This window comes from Prionailurus viverrinus, chromosome D3 (assembly GCF_022837055.1).
Source record: "Prionailurus viverrinus isolate Anna chromosome D3, UM_Priviv_1.0, whole genome shotgun sequence".
NCBI classification, from domain to species: Eukaryota; Metazoa; Chordata; class Mammalia; order Carnivora; family Felidae; genus Prionailurus; species Prionailurus viverrinus.
In genome coordinates this window covers 88,146,160-88,162,375 of record NC_062572.1, presented here as the reverse complement: position 1 = coordinate 88,162,375, position 16,216 = coordinate 88,146,160, and the positions used below count along the sequence as shown (strand labels likewise).

General features: G+C 42.8%; 1 protein-coding gene across 4 annotated transcripts in view; it reads right to left on the bottom strand.

Annotated features, from left to right (window-relative positions):
• Positions 1–639: 639 nt before the first annotated feature.
• SOCS6 (suppressor of cytokine signaling 6) overlaps positions 640–16,216 on the bottom strand; it is a 36,017-nt gene continuing 20,440 nt past the window's right edge. For all 4 annotated transcript variants that reach the window (XM_047828315.1, XM_047828313.1, XM_047828316.1 and 1 more), the window contains one exon: positions 640–2,750. In XM_047828315.1, coding sequence (XP_047684271.1) covers positions 1,018–2,625 — 1,608 coding nt within the window. In that variant the 5' untranslated portion in view covers positions 2,626–2,750 and the 3' untranslated portion in view covers positions 640–1,017. The remainder of the gene's footprint in view (positions 2,751–16,216) is intronic.

Sequence of the window (16,216 nt, the reverse complement as noted above, 5' to 3'; positions counted from 1 at the left end):
CAATTTAAAACTTTATATAAACTTAAATGTTGCAAGAGAACCCACTCTTTTTATGAAAATCGGTTCTACGTCAAGTTCACCCAAAGAAAATGTTGGCTAAGCGAAAGAAATCACAGAAAAAACACTTTACCAAAGGAAAGTATAATTAACACACAAAAAAATTATCATCACAGGAAACTATGATCATCTAGTAATTTCTTCAGTAATAGTTCTAGTCCCACAGATCTTTTTACGTTATGCCAATTTGTACCAGAGCTTAATGACAGAAAAGGCAACACTTTCTTACGTTGGCGTTATATACTTCTTGATGATTTTTTAATGTAAGGCCATTTATTAAAGTAGACAAACCACAAGATGAAAATGAAGGCAACAGAAAAACTCCACTTTCCACAACCAAAACACAGCACAACCTCAGAAACAATTTAGAGTAAGTGTTGTAAAAGATATGCTGCAGGTCTACATTCTAATACCCAAGATTATGTCAAATCATAATTCTAAATAAATCTTTCTAAAGTAGGAGATTAAAAATCATTTTCAGTGTACGTGTAAATTCTGTGTTTTATCACACGGGTATGTTTATTCAACACTATCTTTGAAAATGGGCCATTTAAAGAGACATAACAATACTCATTCTGTAAGTTTCATTCAACTTTACTTAGGGTTGAATACACATGAAATGTGCTTTTAATGCATAAAAATCACAGTGGATAGCAGCAAAGGACTTGGGGGGGTGGTTAAGGAGAATCTGATAATTCACATTGTGATTATTCTGCACATTGATGAAAGATAATTCACACTTCCAAAACCTCGAGACTTCCCTTTATAAAGAACCAAAATAAACCCAAGACACCTTGCTGACACTTCCCCACCCCTAACTAAACAAATTGATTACTTTTACACATAAAACTGAAATAGTATGGCAGCAAAAGATTTCGATAGCAATGAAAGTTTGTAAACTGTATTTCAATCTCTTTTTCTTATTCCCAAAGTGCAAGATGCGGGGGTTCTCATAATCTTTCAGTAGTGCTTCTCCTGTAAGTAATCCTTCATTTTGTTTGGCAAAGGCAGTTTCTGAATTAAGTCTATTCTGGTATACTGACGTATAACAAAACGACACAGGTACTGCAAAGAACGCACCTGCATGAACCGTGACACTGGATTGGTCAGTCTGACCGGGTAAGTTGCAGATCCAGGCAACCGAGACCTTGAATAACAAAAAGCTCCATTTTCAGAGTCCCTGATTGAATGCTCGATCAGATCAACTATAGACGTATGTCCTTCCACATCCGGTTGTTCATAAAAGCTAAATCTACCGTTTGAGTGTTCAATTCTCGTGTGAAGTGTTTTGCCATGGGAGCGAAAGCTCAAGCTTAAAAGGTAACGGTCATCAGAACTATCCCGAACGAGAAAAGAACCATCTGGCACATTTGCTAGCTTCCCTTCTGCCTCCCAGCGTGTGATTGGTCCCCAGTACCATCCTTGTTTCGCCAGTTTTTTCAGCTCCTCTGTAAGGCTCGTCACAACCATGGGACCACTACTCTGCACCGAGTCGTAAACTCTTGCAACCCCAGGGGCAGAGTTAGGATCAAAATTCAAATGACAGCGCATACTTTCCGCCACGTGGGCATCTGTGCCGGTGAGCCCACCGAAGTTCCTTTGGATCTGATTGGTCTGCATTGGAGGTAGCAACGGTGAGAGTGGGGGGGCATCGTCGTGACTCGCTCTCGGGCTCTGCAACATGACTCCCGTGGTGCCGATCAACAAGCCGTTCACCGCCTGATCCACAAAGATCTCTGGGGCCACCACTAGGTCCTGGTCTACCTGATTCTCGTCTTCGGCGAAGGAGCTCCCTCCCACTTGCGGAGGGACCCCAGAGACTTCCATGGGAGAAGAGCTGTCCAGGCAATAGCTACGCGACCCTTCCAGAGGGTACATCCCCTCGTCTAAAGGCACAGTATACTGAATGTAGTCCTGAGGCATAAGTCCGATAACTACAGGCACATGTTCATCAAGGTGAAGATGCAAGTCTCCATTGTGAGACTCTGAACTCTTGAGTGAACTACTCTGCTCCTGGCACGCAGTCTCAGACTGGAGGTCGTGAAAATCCTTCCGAACCCCGTTCAGGGCTGGGCTCGGGCTGGAAGAGTGAACCAAGGCTTTGACCCTCACCTCCATCTTGATGCACGTCTCCTCCGAGTTCGTGGGTCGCAGAGGCCACGGCGTAGGGCTGTAGTGATGGTTGCGGAGCGAAGTGGACCTGATGGGCCTCTGGGCTCTCACGTCTTTGAAGACCAGGGGTGCCGAGGAGGAGGAGAAGGTGTCCTCGTCAGCCGAGCTCCCGGAGGGCGCGCTGCCCTTGCCTTTCTGCTTCTGTTTCGCAGACAGCCGTCGTTTTAACGTACCCATCAGGCTTTCGCTCTTGGATCGACTCTTCCCACCCTTTTCATCTTCGCTGTGGAGATCGCAGCTGGCCATGTCTTTACCGTAGCAGCTACCAAACAAGGAGTCATCTTTTCCGAAATCACTGGCCAGTGACGGTTGCTGCACTACCATGAAATCCGTTTCTTCTTTACTTTTATTCAAGTTGAAAGATTTTCGGAAGGTTTTAAGACTAATTTTCTTCATTATGACTAGTTACCTAATCCGAGGGGATCAATTTCTCTCCGGAATATTATCCTCAAACATCTGGAGAGGCTGCAATGCTGCATCTATGTACTTTTCCAGCTTCATATACCCTTTGGAGCCATTTTCTAAAAAATAAAAAATAAAATTAAAAAAAAGTCACATTTAAAAAAAAAAAATCTTTCCACAGAAGTTTTACTTTACTGTTTCAATCCTTTCGCCTCCACACGAGGACACGTGAGTCCCCTGCTCACGGCCCCTGCCAAGCCTGTCAGGATGCTGCGAGGGCAAAGCCTAACTTTCCTCTTCTCCTTCCGCACCCGGCTTCCGGACAGGAGTCTGCGCTCGGGCCTTCGCCGACACCGCCCCCGCGACACCCACTCTCAGCCCCCGCGACACCCACTCTCGGCCTCCGCGACACCCACTCTCGGCCTCCGCACCACGCGCACCGCACCGCACGGATCCGCACTCCCCTGCCTGCACCCGGCCCCAGGCCGCGACACGGCGACGGCACGCGCTCTCGGTGGAGACGCCCAGTCCCACCGGCAGGAGAACGAGTAGGCTTTCAAATACGGAGGCATCTGTAAAACTACGTAAAAGAATCCCATGATCTGTGATAATCTGGAAAAAGTCTAGAAATGCCCCTTTAGAACACACCTTTGCGTTTCCTGAGACTAAGGCCCCTGCCCATTCATGTTCCCAGCGCCTCGCACAGAGGAGAGATGCCCAACGCTCGCAGCCGGGGACTACCCGTGAAAACTAGATATGTGTAGGTGTGGATCTATTCTGAAGATTATGAAGCACATTTCCCGAGTTAGGATTTCTTCCTCTCTCTCTTTTTTTTTTTTTTTTTTTTTTTGGTAACTTCGCCTGGCAAGTTTTTATACCTCTGTATCCAGGAATATATTTTCTAAACTATCTTGTACATCATTCCATCACTGAAAAGATAGGATTTCAATTCTGCGAAGGCTTTCTGACTGTCGTTTTATAGGGAAAAGTTTGCCCCAGAAGTAATATTAACAGTAATAACTGCTTTGCAAAGACATTCTATTGAAACTACGCACAATGCTTTATATTTATTTCCTCTATGTCCGTGCTCTACAGTTTCTGCAAGCATCAAAGTATAATGCCATCACAAGATGATTAGTTTGACTTGAGCAAAATGCTTATAAAACTAACGGCAAGATTCCAACTCCCAACCACTAGTTTACCACCACTCTGTTTCCTGGCAAAGGACTACAGGCTCCAAGCTTGACGACATTCATGACTTCACTGTGCAGTTACTAAGCCCCTGTTACAAACCCAGCACTGTATGGTCATATGCAGATTAATAAATCAGTTCTGGCCTCATAACCCGGTGGCAGAGAGACATCTATGAATGGATAAATTATAATACAAATCTATTAGTAACATACTGACGATAATATGGTGGGAATGGAGGGGAGAGGTATCTTTAAATGTTTACTTCATGGACAGATAGGATTTGGTTACTGTGTACACAGAATCGGCAGGAAATTATTCTTAATAAAAACCACTCAGATCAGACAACCTATCGGGGGATCAGCAATATCATCTCCATAAAGGAAAAAGCAATTTTAAAAAGTCGTACTGTCATGTACTATGTTTTTGAGCAAGTTGTAGGAAACAAAATGCATGTAAGTACTTGGAGCATCAGTTACTTTTAAACATCATATTAAGCTGTGGATTAGATGAACTCGTTATCCAAGTGCCATTACTTTCTACCTAATATCTAAGTTATTAACATGTAATATATAAGTTATTCACATTTTTAATTTGTTTGACAAAAATACGGCCATTTCATAAATGTGGAGTAGAGAATATAAGGACACTATTCTTTAGCTGGTAAGTCACTCCTTTGGAGTTGACGAAGTAGACGAAGTATAGGTTTTGTAGCCAAAGACAGATTCCAATATCTAATCTCTTTTGACAAGAATAACAGTCCACACACTTGACTGTGACAGGTACATCTGAAAAGGTAAAACCGCCATGTAGTGGAATTTAGATATTTTGGTGATAGATGACTAGGATGAATTACAACCTGCCATTAGAAAGAGGCCAACATGAAATGCAAGCGAAGTAAAATAAGCTGTTCACTTGGGAAAAACAGTATGTGTACAATTATGTTGAAATTTTAAAACGTCACCAAGTATAAAAAAAGATCAACAGAAAGGAGACAATATCCTACTCACCACAGAAATAAATAAATAGTAAATAAAAGTGAACCAGGTGGCTTTTGGCCAAAATCAGTCTAACGTATTTGTATGACGTGAGCCCAAATCATGGGCCTCACGGATGACCAAGTCCTGGACCCTGACCACGGAATCCCACACCTTGACCACGGAACCCCACAGCCCAACAGACTACGTGGCTACTCCCAAAGTTGACAACCAGTGACTTAATATAACTTACCACGCTTAGCATTTACATACTAACTTCACATCAACTAGCCTTTCTACAGAAATATTTTAGGAAGGCCAAAAAAAGTGTCTTCATGAAAATCTGTACATTGCATGTTCACACTCCTTCATCAGAGTATGAAGTTTTAAAAATGCCTGAGAATCAGTTTTAAATTCTGTTGCAACTAAATACTATTCCAGAATAACATAAAATAATTTTGTCATATTACATACGTGTGTACCATGGAAATATTTGCAGATATCTTTGCAAACAGAAAAACTGTCACACACAGAAGCACGCTGGTGCATATATGGAAACTTGATGCACGAGAGAAGGCAAACCAATGGCAAAGGACGCAATTTAGTCCACGGTGCTAAGATAACTGGCTATGCATCCGGAAAAATGAGAAAACTGGATTCCATATCTCACACCACCAATGAAAATAAACTGCAAGTAAATTAAAAATCTAATAGTGAAAATCTGTTTAGTTAGAATAAAATATAAAATATCTTTAAGCCTTTGAGATAGGAATAAAATTTCGTAAGCAGGGCACGAAAAGAATAAAACTTCAAAAGATACCACAAAGGGATGGAGAACTGTCAAATTTTTTGTGAAGCTAAGGAAAACAGGACAACCCAAGTATACCAAAAGTCCCATTAACTTCTCTTAATCAGAGGGAACTTTTAAGTACAATTCTTCATAATATTTGAAATTGCATTTATTTGTCTTAACAGGCTGAAATGGTGACCTGAAGACTAATAAAGCCGCCTGTGTTAGTGATAATTTTCTGGCTCATTAGTGACGAATCCAATTTTGTTCATACAAAGGACCGGGCATCAATTCACACAGAGATTAAGAAAGCTTAATTACCAATAGCTATAAAATATAAAACTAAAGGATGCAAATACAAGACAAAACAAACCTGTTCAGCCCCAGTAAGAGTGATGTTTGCAGTGATTATTGACAATCAGCAAATTCTTGATGATCTACATCAATGGATTAACAACCAGAATGACTTCTAATGATCTGTCTGGAATGTCACCCCGTCTCTCAAACCCAAGCAGGTAAATCAACCTGACCACAGAGGGTCAGGAATAACTTTCTAGGAATGGTGTAAACTGTTAATTCAGTTTCAATCTTAATTATGAAGGCTTTTGTTTTCCTGCTTCTGTGCCTGTTTATGGTTACTCCCTCCTCCTGCTAAATGCTCTTTTCTGTCATCCACCTTTCAGAGAATTCCTTAGAAGAATATACCTCTTCCTGAAACCTACTCTGATCACCCAGCCGGAGGAGAGTTCTCTCCCCCTTCTCTGAACTCCAAATACTCCGTATGCACTTACTTAATAGTACGTCACACAGCGCCCTAGAATTGCTTGTGTTCTGTTCACATCGTATCTCCCCAGACTGTAATCCTTGAAGAGAGAGGATTACAGAAAGAAATGAGAAATGTCTTACTCATTTTTTTATTCCTAACTAGGAGGTACCATTACATATTTAATATATACTGCTTAAATTCTTTGATACCAAATAAATATTCCTTCACTATCAAGTAAATGATAGGAATGATGGGACAGGAAAACTACACCATGCAAAACTGGCTACATCTCTTAACAAAATGGAGCAATCTAACACCTATAAGAAGCCCTTATTACAAGTGACCCAGGACTGGCAATTCCATCTAAAAAGGCCGCATGGAAAAACGCCTGCCTGTGAGTCAACAAGCTCTACCATACAGAATCTATTCCCATACTTTCACATGGCATGCATTCAGATATGCAAAGGCTATTGAAATTCTACCAAATCAATACCAGTAAAGAGAAAGAAGTAAATACAGTAAATACTCCCCCCCATTACTCAGTTCCACAGTTATTCTTTTTTTTAATTTTTTTTAATGTTCATTTATTCTTTGAGAGAGAGACAGAGAGAGCACAAGCAGGGGAGGGACAGAGAGAGAGAGAGAGAGAGAGAGAGAGAGAATCTAAAGCAGGATCTAGGCTCTGACCTGTCAGCACAGAGCCCAATGTGGGGCTTGAACTCATGAACTGTGAGATCATGACCTGAGCTGAAGTCAGACCCTCAACTGACTGAGCCACCCAGGCACCCCTAGTTATACAAGTATTTTAAAAATAAAGTTTTTTTGATCTTGAAAAGTTGAAGATGAGTGAAAAGTACAGAATCCATGGCATTATCTACATATGGATTATGGTATCATCGGGAAATCAAAGTTGTACTAAGCATCTGAATCTTACAGCGGGTACTACGGACTGTCCTTCCTGTTGTAAGCTATTTTTCATAAAGCTCTGTATGGGCCTTCCCACACTCCATGTGTGAGCTACTCTACTGCATCTGGGGCGCCTGGGTGGCTCAGTTGGTAGAACATCCTAAATCCTGACTTAGGCTCAGGTCATGATCCCAGGGTTCTGGGATTGAGCCCTGTGTCTGCCTACACACTGAGCATGGAGCCTGCATAAGATTCTCCCTCCCCCTGTCTCTTGCCCCATGAAAGCGCACACGCACGTTCCCTGAAATTAAAAAAAAAAAAAAAAAAAAAAAAAAGTACTCTACTAGATCCAAGAGAAGTTATGCTGTTTGGGGCACTTGGGTGGCTCAGTCGGTTGGGCGTCAGACTTCAGCTCAGGTTATGATCTCGCAGTTGGTGAGTTCGAGCCCCATGTCGCACCCTGTGCTGACAGCTCAGAGCCTGGAGTCCGCTTCAGATTCTGGGTCTCCTTCTTTCTGCCTCTCCTCTGCTTGCATTTTGTCTCCCTCTCAAAAATAAATAAACATTAAAAAATTAAAAAAAAAAAAAAAAAAAGAAGTTATGCTGATACAAAACTAAGAGAAGACATCTGTGGGCTCCAAGACAGATCAAAGAAATGACGGGAAAGGGCTGGACAGGGACAATCTAATATAGTATTCTTGAGAAGTAAACTTTGAACATGACCAACCATTAAGAGGTTATGTAAGTCAGACCAGGCTGTAAACAAAGAAACAGGGAAGGGTATTTGGGGATTCCTAACTTTGCCTCCTGGCTGCATGCCGACTGCCAGCACATCTGGAAGTAAAATCCACAAGCAGGTCTTACTGGCTCTTTGAAGCCCCTGAACTCACAGACCAAATACTTTGTCCATGTTCTTTTCATCACTATCATCAGATCCCGAAAGGAGTCTTAACCCACAAAAAGGTCCGTCTTCAGAGAAAACCTTGCAAGTGGAAAGAACACCACACCCTGGTAGTGATACAGCTGGGTGGCCCTGCCATCATCATGGTCACTATTTTGGGAGAAGCTGTAAACGAGTGAACCAAGGAGCACAGGATAATCGTCACTGTGACAGATACCATGGTGGGAAAGGAAGCAATCAGAGAATACTGGTTCCCACTCTAGAATTCACCAACACCTACAACCCCTCCAAAAAGCCTCCCTGACAAGCCAATATTTGGGCCAAGGCTGGAATGATAAGAGGCCAGTCATGCAAAGGAAGGCTGAGGTGGAAAGAACAACTCTCTGGACTGAGGGAAGGGCAAGTTCAAGGGCCCTGCGGTGGGAAACTGCAGAAACACGGAAACACTGGGGAGCGCACCGTGCCCGACACCATATGGTGTGAAGGAGGGGTGGGGGCATGAGATGGCACACCGAGGTGTCTGGGTCGGATTCTAAGCGCGCTCAGAAGAATGAAAAGCTTTTAAAAGCACAAGCTCTAGTTTAACTATGCACTTCCCAGTTTTGAGCCCACAGATCATCCTCCCCAACATACACATACAAACCCACCAGGACTGTACCTTTGAAGACAAAAAGCAAATCAAAAAACAAAAACCCCGGGGTCTCCAAGTACCTTCTCCAAAAAACAGATGAGCACTTTCTTCATAAAATGTAAGCTATTAAAACAATCACTTGGAACTACGTGCAGCTGTTGGAGAGGACTGTCCAAGTGTCCCTAGTAGACCACAATCCTCTTAGACTTTTTAACAATGGCTGGGTTGAGCGAGTTTCAGGGTCAACATATGAGCACTGGAGAGAGTCAAAAATGAATCAACTTCTTGCGAAGGTTTTATTAATACCTAATTTCCATTTACAAGTCATTCTTTATAATGTCCCAGTTTGTGATACAGTTTTAGTGACATGAACATTTGACTTCAATTAAAAATTGTTAATTGACTGAAACATGACCTCTGATAGGAAACAGTTATAGTTGCAAACGCTTCTGGGTTCGCCAGTTACGAACACACGAGTCATTACATCAGAAACGTGCATACGCGTGTATGTGTACGTGTGTGTAGCTGTGTGGCCTCAGATAACACAGTAGAAATAACCCAGATTCATCTCGGGGTCGAGTGGAAAACATCTGGAGGCCATGCTACACACCATAAGCCTGAGTTTTAGAGATCCTTAACTGGGTAAGTTCTGAAAAGCAGGTATGACGATGAAGAAAACCCCAGAGCATGATGTGGAGAGCACAGAGGCAGGGCCGGGGCGGCCCCTATGGAGGCGACACAGCCCAATCTGCTGTCCGCATACACTCTGCTCTTTCTCGCATGCAATCGACAAACCATGGGAACAGTAAAACCCTGAAATGCTGCCCACCCCACTCAGTGAAAAACCAAGTCTCTACAGCGGTAGGGCCCGAGCTGACAGGACTCTCTGGTCTTTGCACGACCTGCCCTCTCCACTCCTCCACTCGATGCTCTGAGAATGCCACAAACACACTACCGTTTGGGGCACCGGTGCCACTGCAGATCCACACAGCTGAGCCCGCAATTCCTTCCAGTCTTTGCTCAACTGCCACCTTCTCAAGGTCACCTGCCCTGACCCAGCACGTCAGCTGCAATACAGACCCTCTTACCCTCTTGAATCGAGTTAGTGTTTTGTAGCATACAATAAAACTTTCTCATTTCTTCCGCTGCCTTTCTGCCCCTCCAGACGTTAAAAAAGAACATAAGCTTCACAAAACCAGGGATTTTAACTCCACTGTATTCACTGATGTCTCCTAAGAGTCTAGGACCATTCCAAGGGCCTAGGAGGTGTTCAGTCATTGTGAGTAAAACCATTTTATTTTATTTTTTTTTTAACATTTATTTATTTTTGAGACAGGGAGAGACAGCATGAACGGCGGAGGGTCAGAGAGAGGGAAACACAGAATCTGAAACAGGCTCCAGGCTCTGAGCTATCAGCACAGAGCCCGACGTGGGGCTCGAACTCACGGACCGCGAGATCATGACCTGAGCCGAAGTCGGATGCTTAACTGACTAGGCCACCCAGGCGCCCCTGAGTAAAACCATTTTAAACATGCAAACCTGATCGGATGCCCTGCCCGCCTACACTTCCCACACTCCCACCCTCAAGCCATAATTTGCCATTTTTCAGAATGAAGTCACAAAGCTCCTTATCGTGGTAAATAAAACCCTACAGTCTGGCCTTTCTCTACTTGGTCATTTTGCTCCAGTCACACCGAAAGTGCTCATGTTCACCACATCCTCACTCTACACAGAACTTTTAATGTGCTGCCCCTTCGATCTGAAATGCTGGTTCCAGTCTCTTCTCCAACTAATGCCTTCACACCTCATGTTATCCACCAATTCCTCGGGGAACCCTGCTCTTCCTGAGTAGGTGAGATCCCCGGATTCCAGGATCTCGTAGTCCTGCACACTTCTCCCAGGATGTGCACTTAGATCTGTCTGTATAACCATCTGACTAATGACTCTCAGCCCAGCAGACCATCCACAGCCCACGTGAAAGCAAAGACCCTGGCAATTTTTTCCAACATCTCAACCCCAGCTCGCAGCGTGTACCTGGTCCAAAGAAGGTACTTGATACAACTGCATTCAGCGCCCACCACAGTGAAACGAACGTGAACACTGCTCCACACGACAGGAGACCTGATGCCCACGACTGCCCCGGCAGCAGGCCTAGTGACTGACTCTGGGGTGACTCACATTCACATCTCAGTTAACCTCACGAGGGGCGCCTGGCTGGCTCGGTCGGTTAAGCGGCCAGCTCTTGGTTTCAGCTCAGGTCACGATCTTGAAGTTTGTGGATTCGAGCCCCACGTCAGCTCTGTGCTGACGGTGAGGAACCTGCTTGGGATTCTCTCTCTCTCTCCCTCTCTCTGCCCCTCCCCTGCCTGCTCTCTCTCTCAAAATAAGTAAATAAACTCAAGTTTTTTTATTTAATAAAATAACCTCGCTAAATTTTGGGTTCAAATGGTTTCTACTTCCCACTACTGCATCCATTTTGTAGAAACAAAAGACTGACAACCACAGTAAAAGTATTTGGTAATTATCCACATGATAATCATTCCTCCTTCAACTGCCAATCCGTATGTAACTCAACACTAACATTAAATAAACAAAAATCCTATGCATTAAGAACTATAAAAAGTTCTATTAGAACATATGGCCTTCTCTCTCTTCCCTTCATTTTCTAGGCAAAGATCACTCTGGAATTTTTAAGAGTATCTGTTTTTCTGTTTGCACTTCCAAAAATATATGCCATCTTTTTATAGGATTACCATCTGTCTCATCATGCCTAAGTAAATGTTCTGAATTAGTTTTACTGCTTTTCTAATTGTAAAATTCGAAGTTTACGCATATACTTGAAAATGTGTATGAAAAAGTTCAAGGGAAAAGGTTTTAGACGAGCATACTTGATCTGTATGGGCCGCAGGTAACGTTTTCAAGTAATTTCACAGACTCTTTTTTTAAGGAATGATTGGACTTAGTCGTGCTGGCCATTAAAACACCTAAAGAAAACATTTAAAATACAACATGGAACAGCTGCTTAACATCAACGAATAAAATAGTTTTGTTATTGTCAGTTTAACAAGTGAGGAAACTGGGTCTCAGAGATTGAAAGCTGCCCAACAAAGTTAAATAATCTGTCATGAGGAGACAGCAGATGTGTAGCCTGAACCCGGCTGCCACCGCGAAGCTCACGTTCTTCCCCTGCGACAAGCCGCCAGGCCAGTCCTCCTGCTGCTAAATCAGGGTTCCCCCAAGTCTCCAGGCTGGGGACCTCTTTATCCTCGTCCAAAGCACAGACCAGAAGCTTTGTCTAGGTGGGTTCTATCTACTCAAATTTACCCTAGTAGAAACTAAAACTGAGACTTTAAAATATTTGTTTTTATTATTTTTTTTTAATTTTTTTTTTCAACGTTTATTTATTTTTGGGACAGCGGGAGACAGAGCATGAACCGGGGAGGGGCAGAGAGAGAGAGGGAGACACAGAATCCGAAACAGGCTCCAGGCTCCGAGCCATCAGCCCAGAGCCTGACACGGGGCTCGAACTCACGGACCGCGAGATCGTGACCTGGCTGAAGTCGGACGCTTAACCGACTGCGCCACCCAGGCGCCCCTAAAATATTTGTTTTTAAATGATAATATACTCATCACGTGTTAATGTAAATAACATTTTCCCAAGAAATAAATGTATTTACCCAAACAATAAAAATTCAGCGAGGGAAGTGGTGCTGTTTCACATTATTGTAAATCTTTTTTCTGTCTGACTTAAGACAGCAGGACTCTCACGTTTCCATCTGCCTTCAATCTGTTACATTATGTTGTTCCAGTTAAAGTGTAAGAAGAAAATCCAACCGCCTACAGATATATATCTGGGAAAGGGAGAAATATTTCCTTTAATAAACTTCTCATAGAACTGTGGATATTCTTTCCTGTGATATTATACCAAAAATCAACAAGTGATAGTTCCTTAAAAAGTCAGCTGCACTGGGAAATCTGAAACCCTTTCAACAACTTTTTACTCTATTACATTCAAATCCATTGGTCTAGCTTGCATTTTGAATCAGTCCTCTAGGTATGTACGATCTTAGAACATCAGGTATTAGAGATTTCATAATATAGTATCAAAAAATCACACCTGTTAACATCACCACTGATCTCAGAAAAGTCTCCGCACTGGGAAGCAGGTTAAGCTAACAGTGGTAGACCCAAGTTCTCCACAATTCTATGTTCGCTTGAAAGCTTGGATGTATCACTGACACCAATCCTGTCAGTGAATTTATGAGAAAATATCCACTAAAAACTCAAGCTGAAACACCACGGTTTGTCAACTTGCCGGGAGCCGATCCATCCAGCCTTTCTGATGGCACAGCCCAGGTGGTTGGCAGAAGGGCAACGCACAGCGCCCCTGCAAACGGGAAGCTACTGGTATCCCTCCTCTTACTCGTCACGGCCATCCCCATGGTCCAACTGGCACTGATGATTCAAAAGAAAGCCATGGGGGCAAACTTGGGGATATTTTCTGGGGATGACCCCCAGGACAAAAAAGAAACCTTATATCCAGCCGGTGCCACCCCCACCCGCCCGTCCCCTACCTAAAGGAAGGATAGCCCCATGTTTCCCAGCCAAGGAGGGGGGCAAGTGGGTTCGAAAGCCCCACTCCGGCAACAAAGCAATGTCTCTATGGGTAGAAGTTACTCAAACCCCTAGGCCCAACTGACCCCCAGGAGGCATTCCGGAGCATAACTGGACCTGGTGGGTCAAGGTACAGAATGGTTCATTAGTTCCCAGGTATACACTGTCTCTCTGGGAACGCATAAGGCGTGGGTTCCCAGGGCCCTCTTGGCTCCCTCTCGGCACCCCAGACCAAAGCAAATACTTTTGTTCCTTGTACCACAAATGGTTCGAAGGAACAATTAAGAAGTCATGTCCCTGTAAATGTTCCACTTGAGGTGTTGAGAGCTAGATGACCTTTCATGAAAATAGCGAAGCAAATGCTTTATAAAACTATAAATAAACGTAGATACGTAATGAAAGTAGTATGAAGAAGTTAATCAATAAGCAAAAAGGCAGGAGGAAACGTTACAAAGAAATAACCATGAGGTTCCTTAATGGGTGATTACACAAAGGAACGTTTTTAGAATTAGGTAATGCCGAGAAACATAGATGACACACGCTACAAGGAAACTGCCAACAAATATAATGCCACGTTTGCCACAGTAAAGCGGCCAGTCGAACCCACTGCTCTTGTCTGTGTCCATTTGTTATTTTCGCCGACGCCCCTCATCCTTCGGGAACCCCTGGACCTGCTGGGGCTGGATCTCGGCATCAGCTATTCTCTTATTAATGTTTGTTTTATTTTTAAAGTAAGCTCTACGCCCAATATGGGGCTTGAACTCATGACCCCGAGATCAAGAGTCCAACGTACCACCGGCTGAGCCAGCCAGGTAAACGTGGTGTTTCACGAAACAGGAGCTATCTCAGCAACTACAACAACAGCACAAGGCTCTCTTCTTCGGTCAGCATGTGGAAGAGAACACGTTCTACACGTTTGCATCTCATCATAAGCATTCTGAAAAGATGTGTACACAGGGTCAAGATTCAATAAATGCAGTCATTTTTACAGCTTCATCAGTGCCATTCTTAAATGTAACTGTAATTTTCTTTTTACCACAAATGTCTAGAAGTAAGGAATATAAAACTGCTATGAAAGGGGCATCTCGGTAGCTCAGGTAGTTAGTTGAGCACCCAACTCTTGACTTCTTGACTTCAGCTCGGATCATGATCCCAGGGTTCTGAGATCAAACCCCGCATTCATTCTCTCTCTCTCTCTCTCTCTCTCTCTCTCCCCCCTTCTGCCCCTCTCCCTGGTAGCATATTCTCTCTCAAAAAATAAATAAACATTTTTAAAAATCATTACTTTCTTAAAAAAAAAACAAAAAAAAAACTCCTATGGAAGTTGAATTCCATCACAACAGTTGGTGCCATTCTTTGTCCGTGGAAAGGCACCTTCAATTTTACCCACCATTGTTTTTGCCCCCTTGGTAAAAATGGCAATGCAGTGAAAGAGGCAAATAATGTTTTAGCATTATTATCAAAGGGGATCCACAAACCATACTTGGAGCTACCAGCTTAAAAGAACAAAAAGACTTTAATGGAAGCAAGGCATCCACACAAAACATTAGCAAGATAAAGAGTTTCACTGTTGTAAGTATCTCTCTGCCCTAAAGGTTGCCAGTTTCTTAGCAAGCCATGGTTCATGACTTTCCACTGTAGTTCCTTGGATTCTTCTCCATTGTTCCTGAATCTACACTACTTGCCATTAACTTTATAAAAAAGTTTCCAGATAGCAGTAGAAAGTAAGGAAAATAGACTATATAATAAAAGAGAAAATAAGGGCAATGGCCAATATAACATGAAATATGATAGAATTTAGGTCTCAGTGTTGGTTATGCCATTAAGTATGAGTGGGATAAACTCAATTATTAGAAAAAAGATTTTCAGATCTGATTTTAAAAATCCAGGGGCACCTGGGTGGCTCATTCAGTTGAGTGTCCAACTCTTGATTTCAGCTCAGGTCAGGATCCCAGGCTCATGAGATCAAACCCCATGTGAGGCTCCAGCTGAGCGTGGAGCCTGCTTAAGATTATTTCTCTCTCTCAAAATAAAAAATAAATATAAAACAAAAAAAGAAATTTAAAAATCCAGTCATATATAGAAACACATTAAAACCAACTATCTCAGAAAGTTTCAAAATATGGTAAAATCTCTATTAGCCACCTCTATTAAACTATCCTCTTCTTCAGCATTCCTGTGACCATTCTATACTATCAGCTGAATTATATTTACTCGCATTCTATTTGAGATCGGGAATGTGATCAGTCTTTGTCAACAGTTATATGCCCAGTACCTAAAATGGTACCTGGACATGGCTGATGTGCACCCTAATTTTTCTGAATTTAAATTCATTGCATGTTTTAAGCATGTAAACAAATTCTGTTTTAAAGTTCTTCCTACGAAAACACTCAATTGATTTGTAAACACTAAATAAATGCAGCTGGTTAAAAAAAAATCTTCTGCAGACTTAAGTGTAAATGAAACCACTCCAAAAGCCTAGAAAAAATTACTTTAAACAAATCTAGGCCTTTGTACAAAGACTGCTTTCCTGGGGCGCTTGGGTGTCTCAGTCGGTTAGACGGTTAGGCATCTGACTTCAGCTCAGGTCATGATCTCACAGTTTGGGAGTTCGAGCCCAGGATCAGGCTCTGTGCTGACAGCTCTGAGCCTGGAGTCTGCTCCGGATTCTGTGTCTCCCTCTCTTTGCCCCTCCCCTGCTCATGCTCTGTCTCTCCTCTCTCAAAAATAAATAAACATTAAAAAAAAAAAAAAAAAAGATTGCTTTCCTTTTTTTTTTTTCTTTTGAGAGAGAGAGAGAGAGACAGAG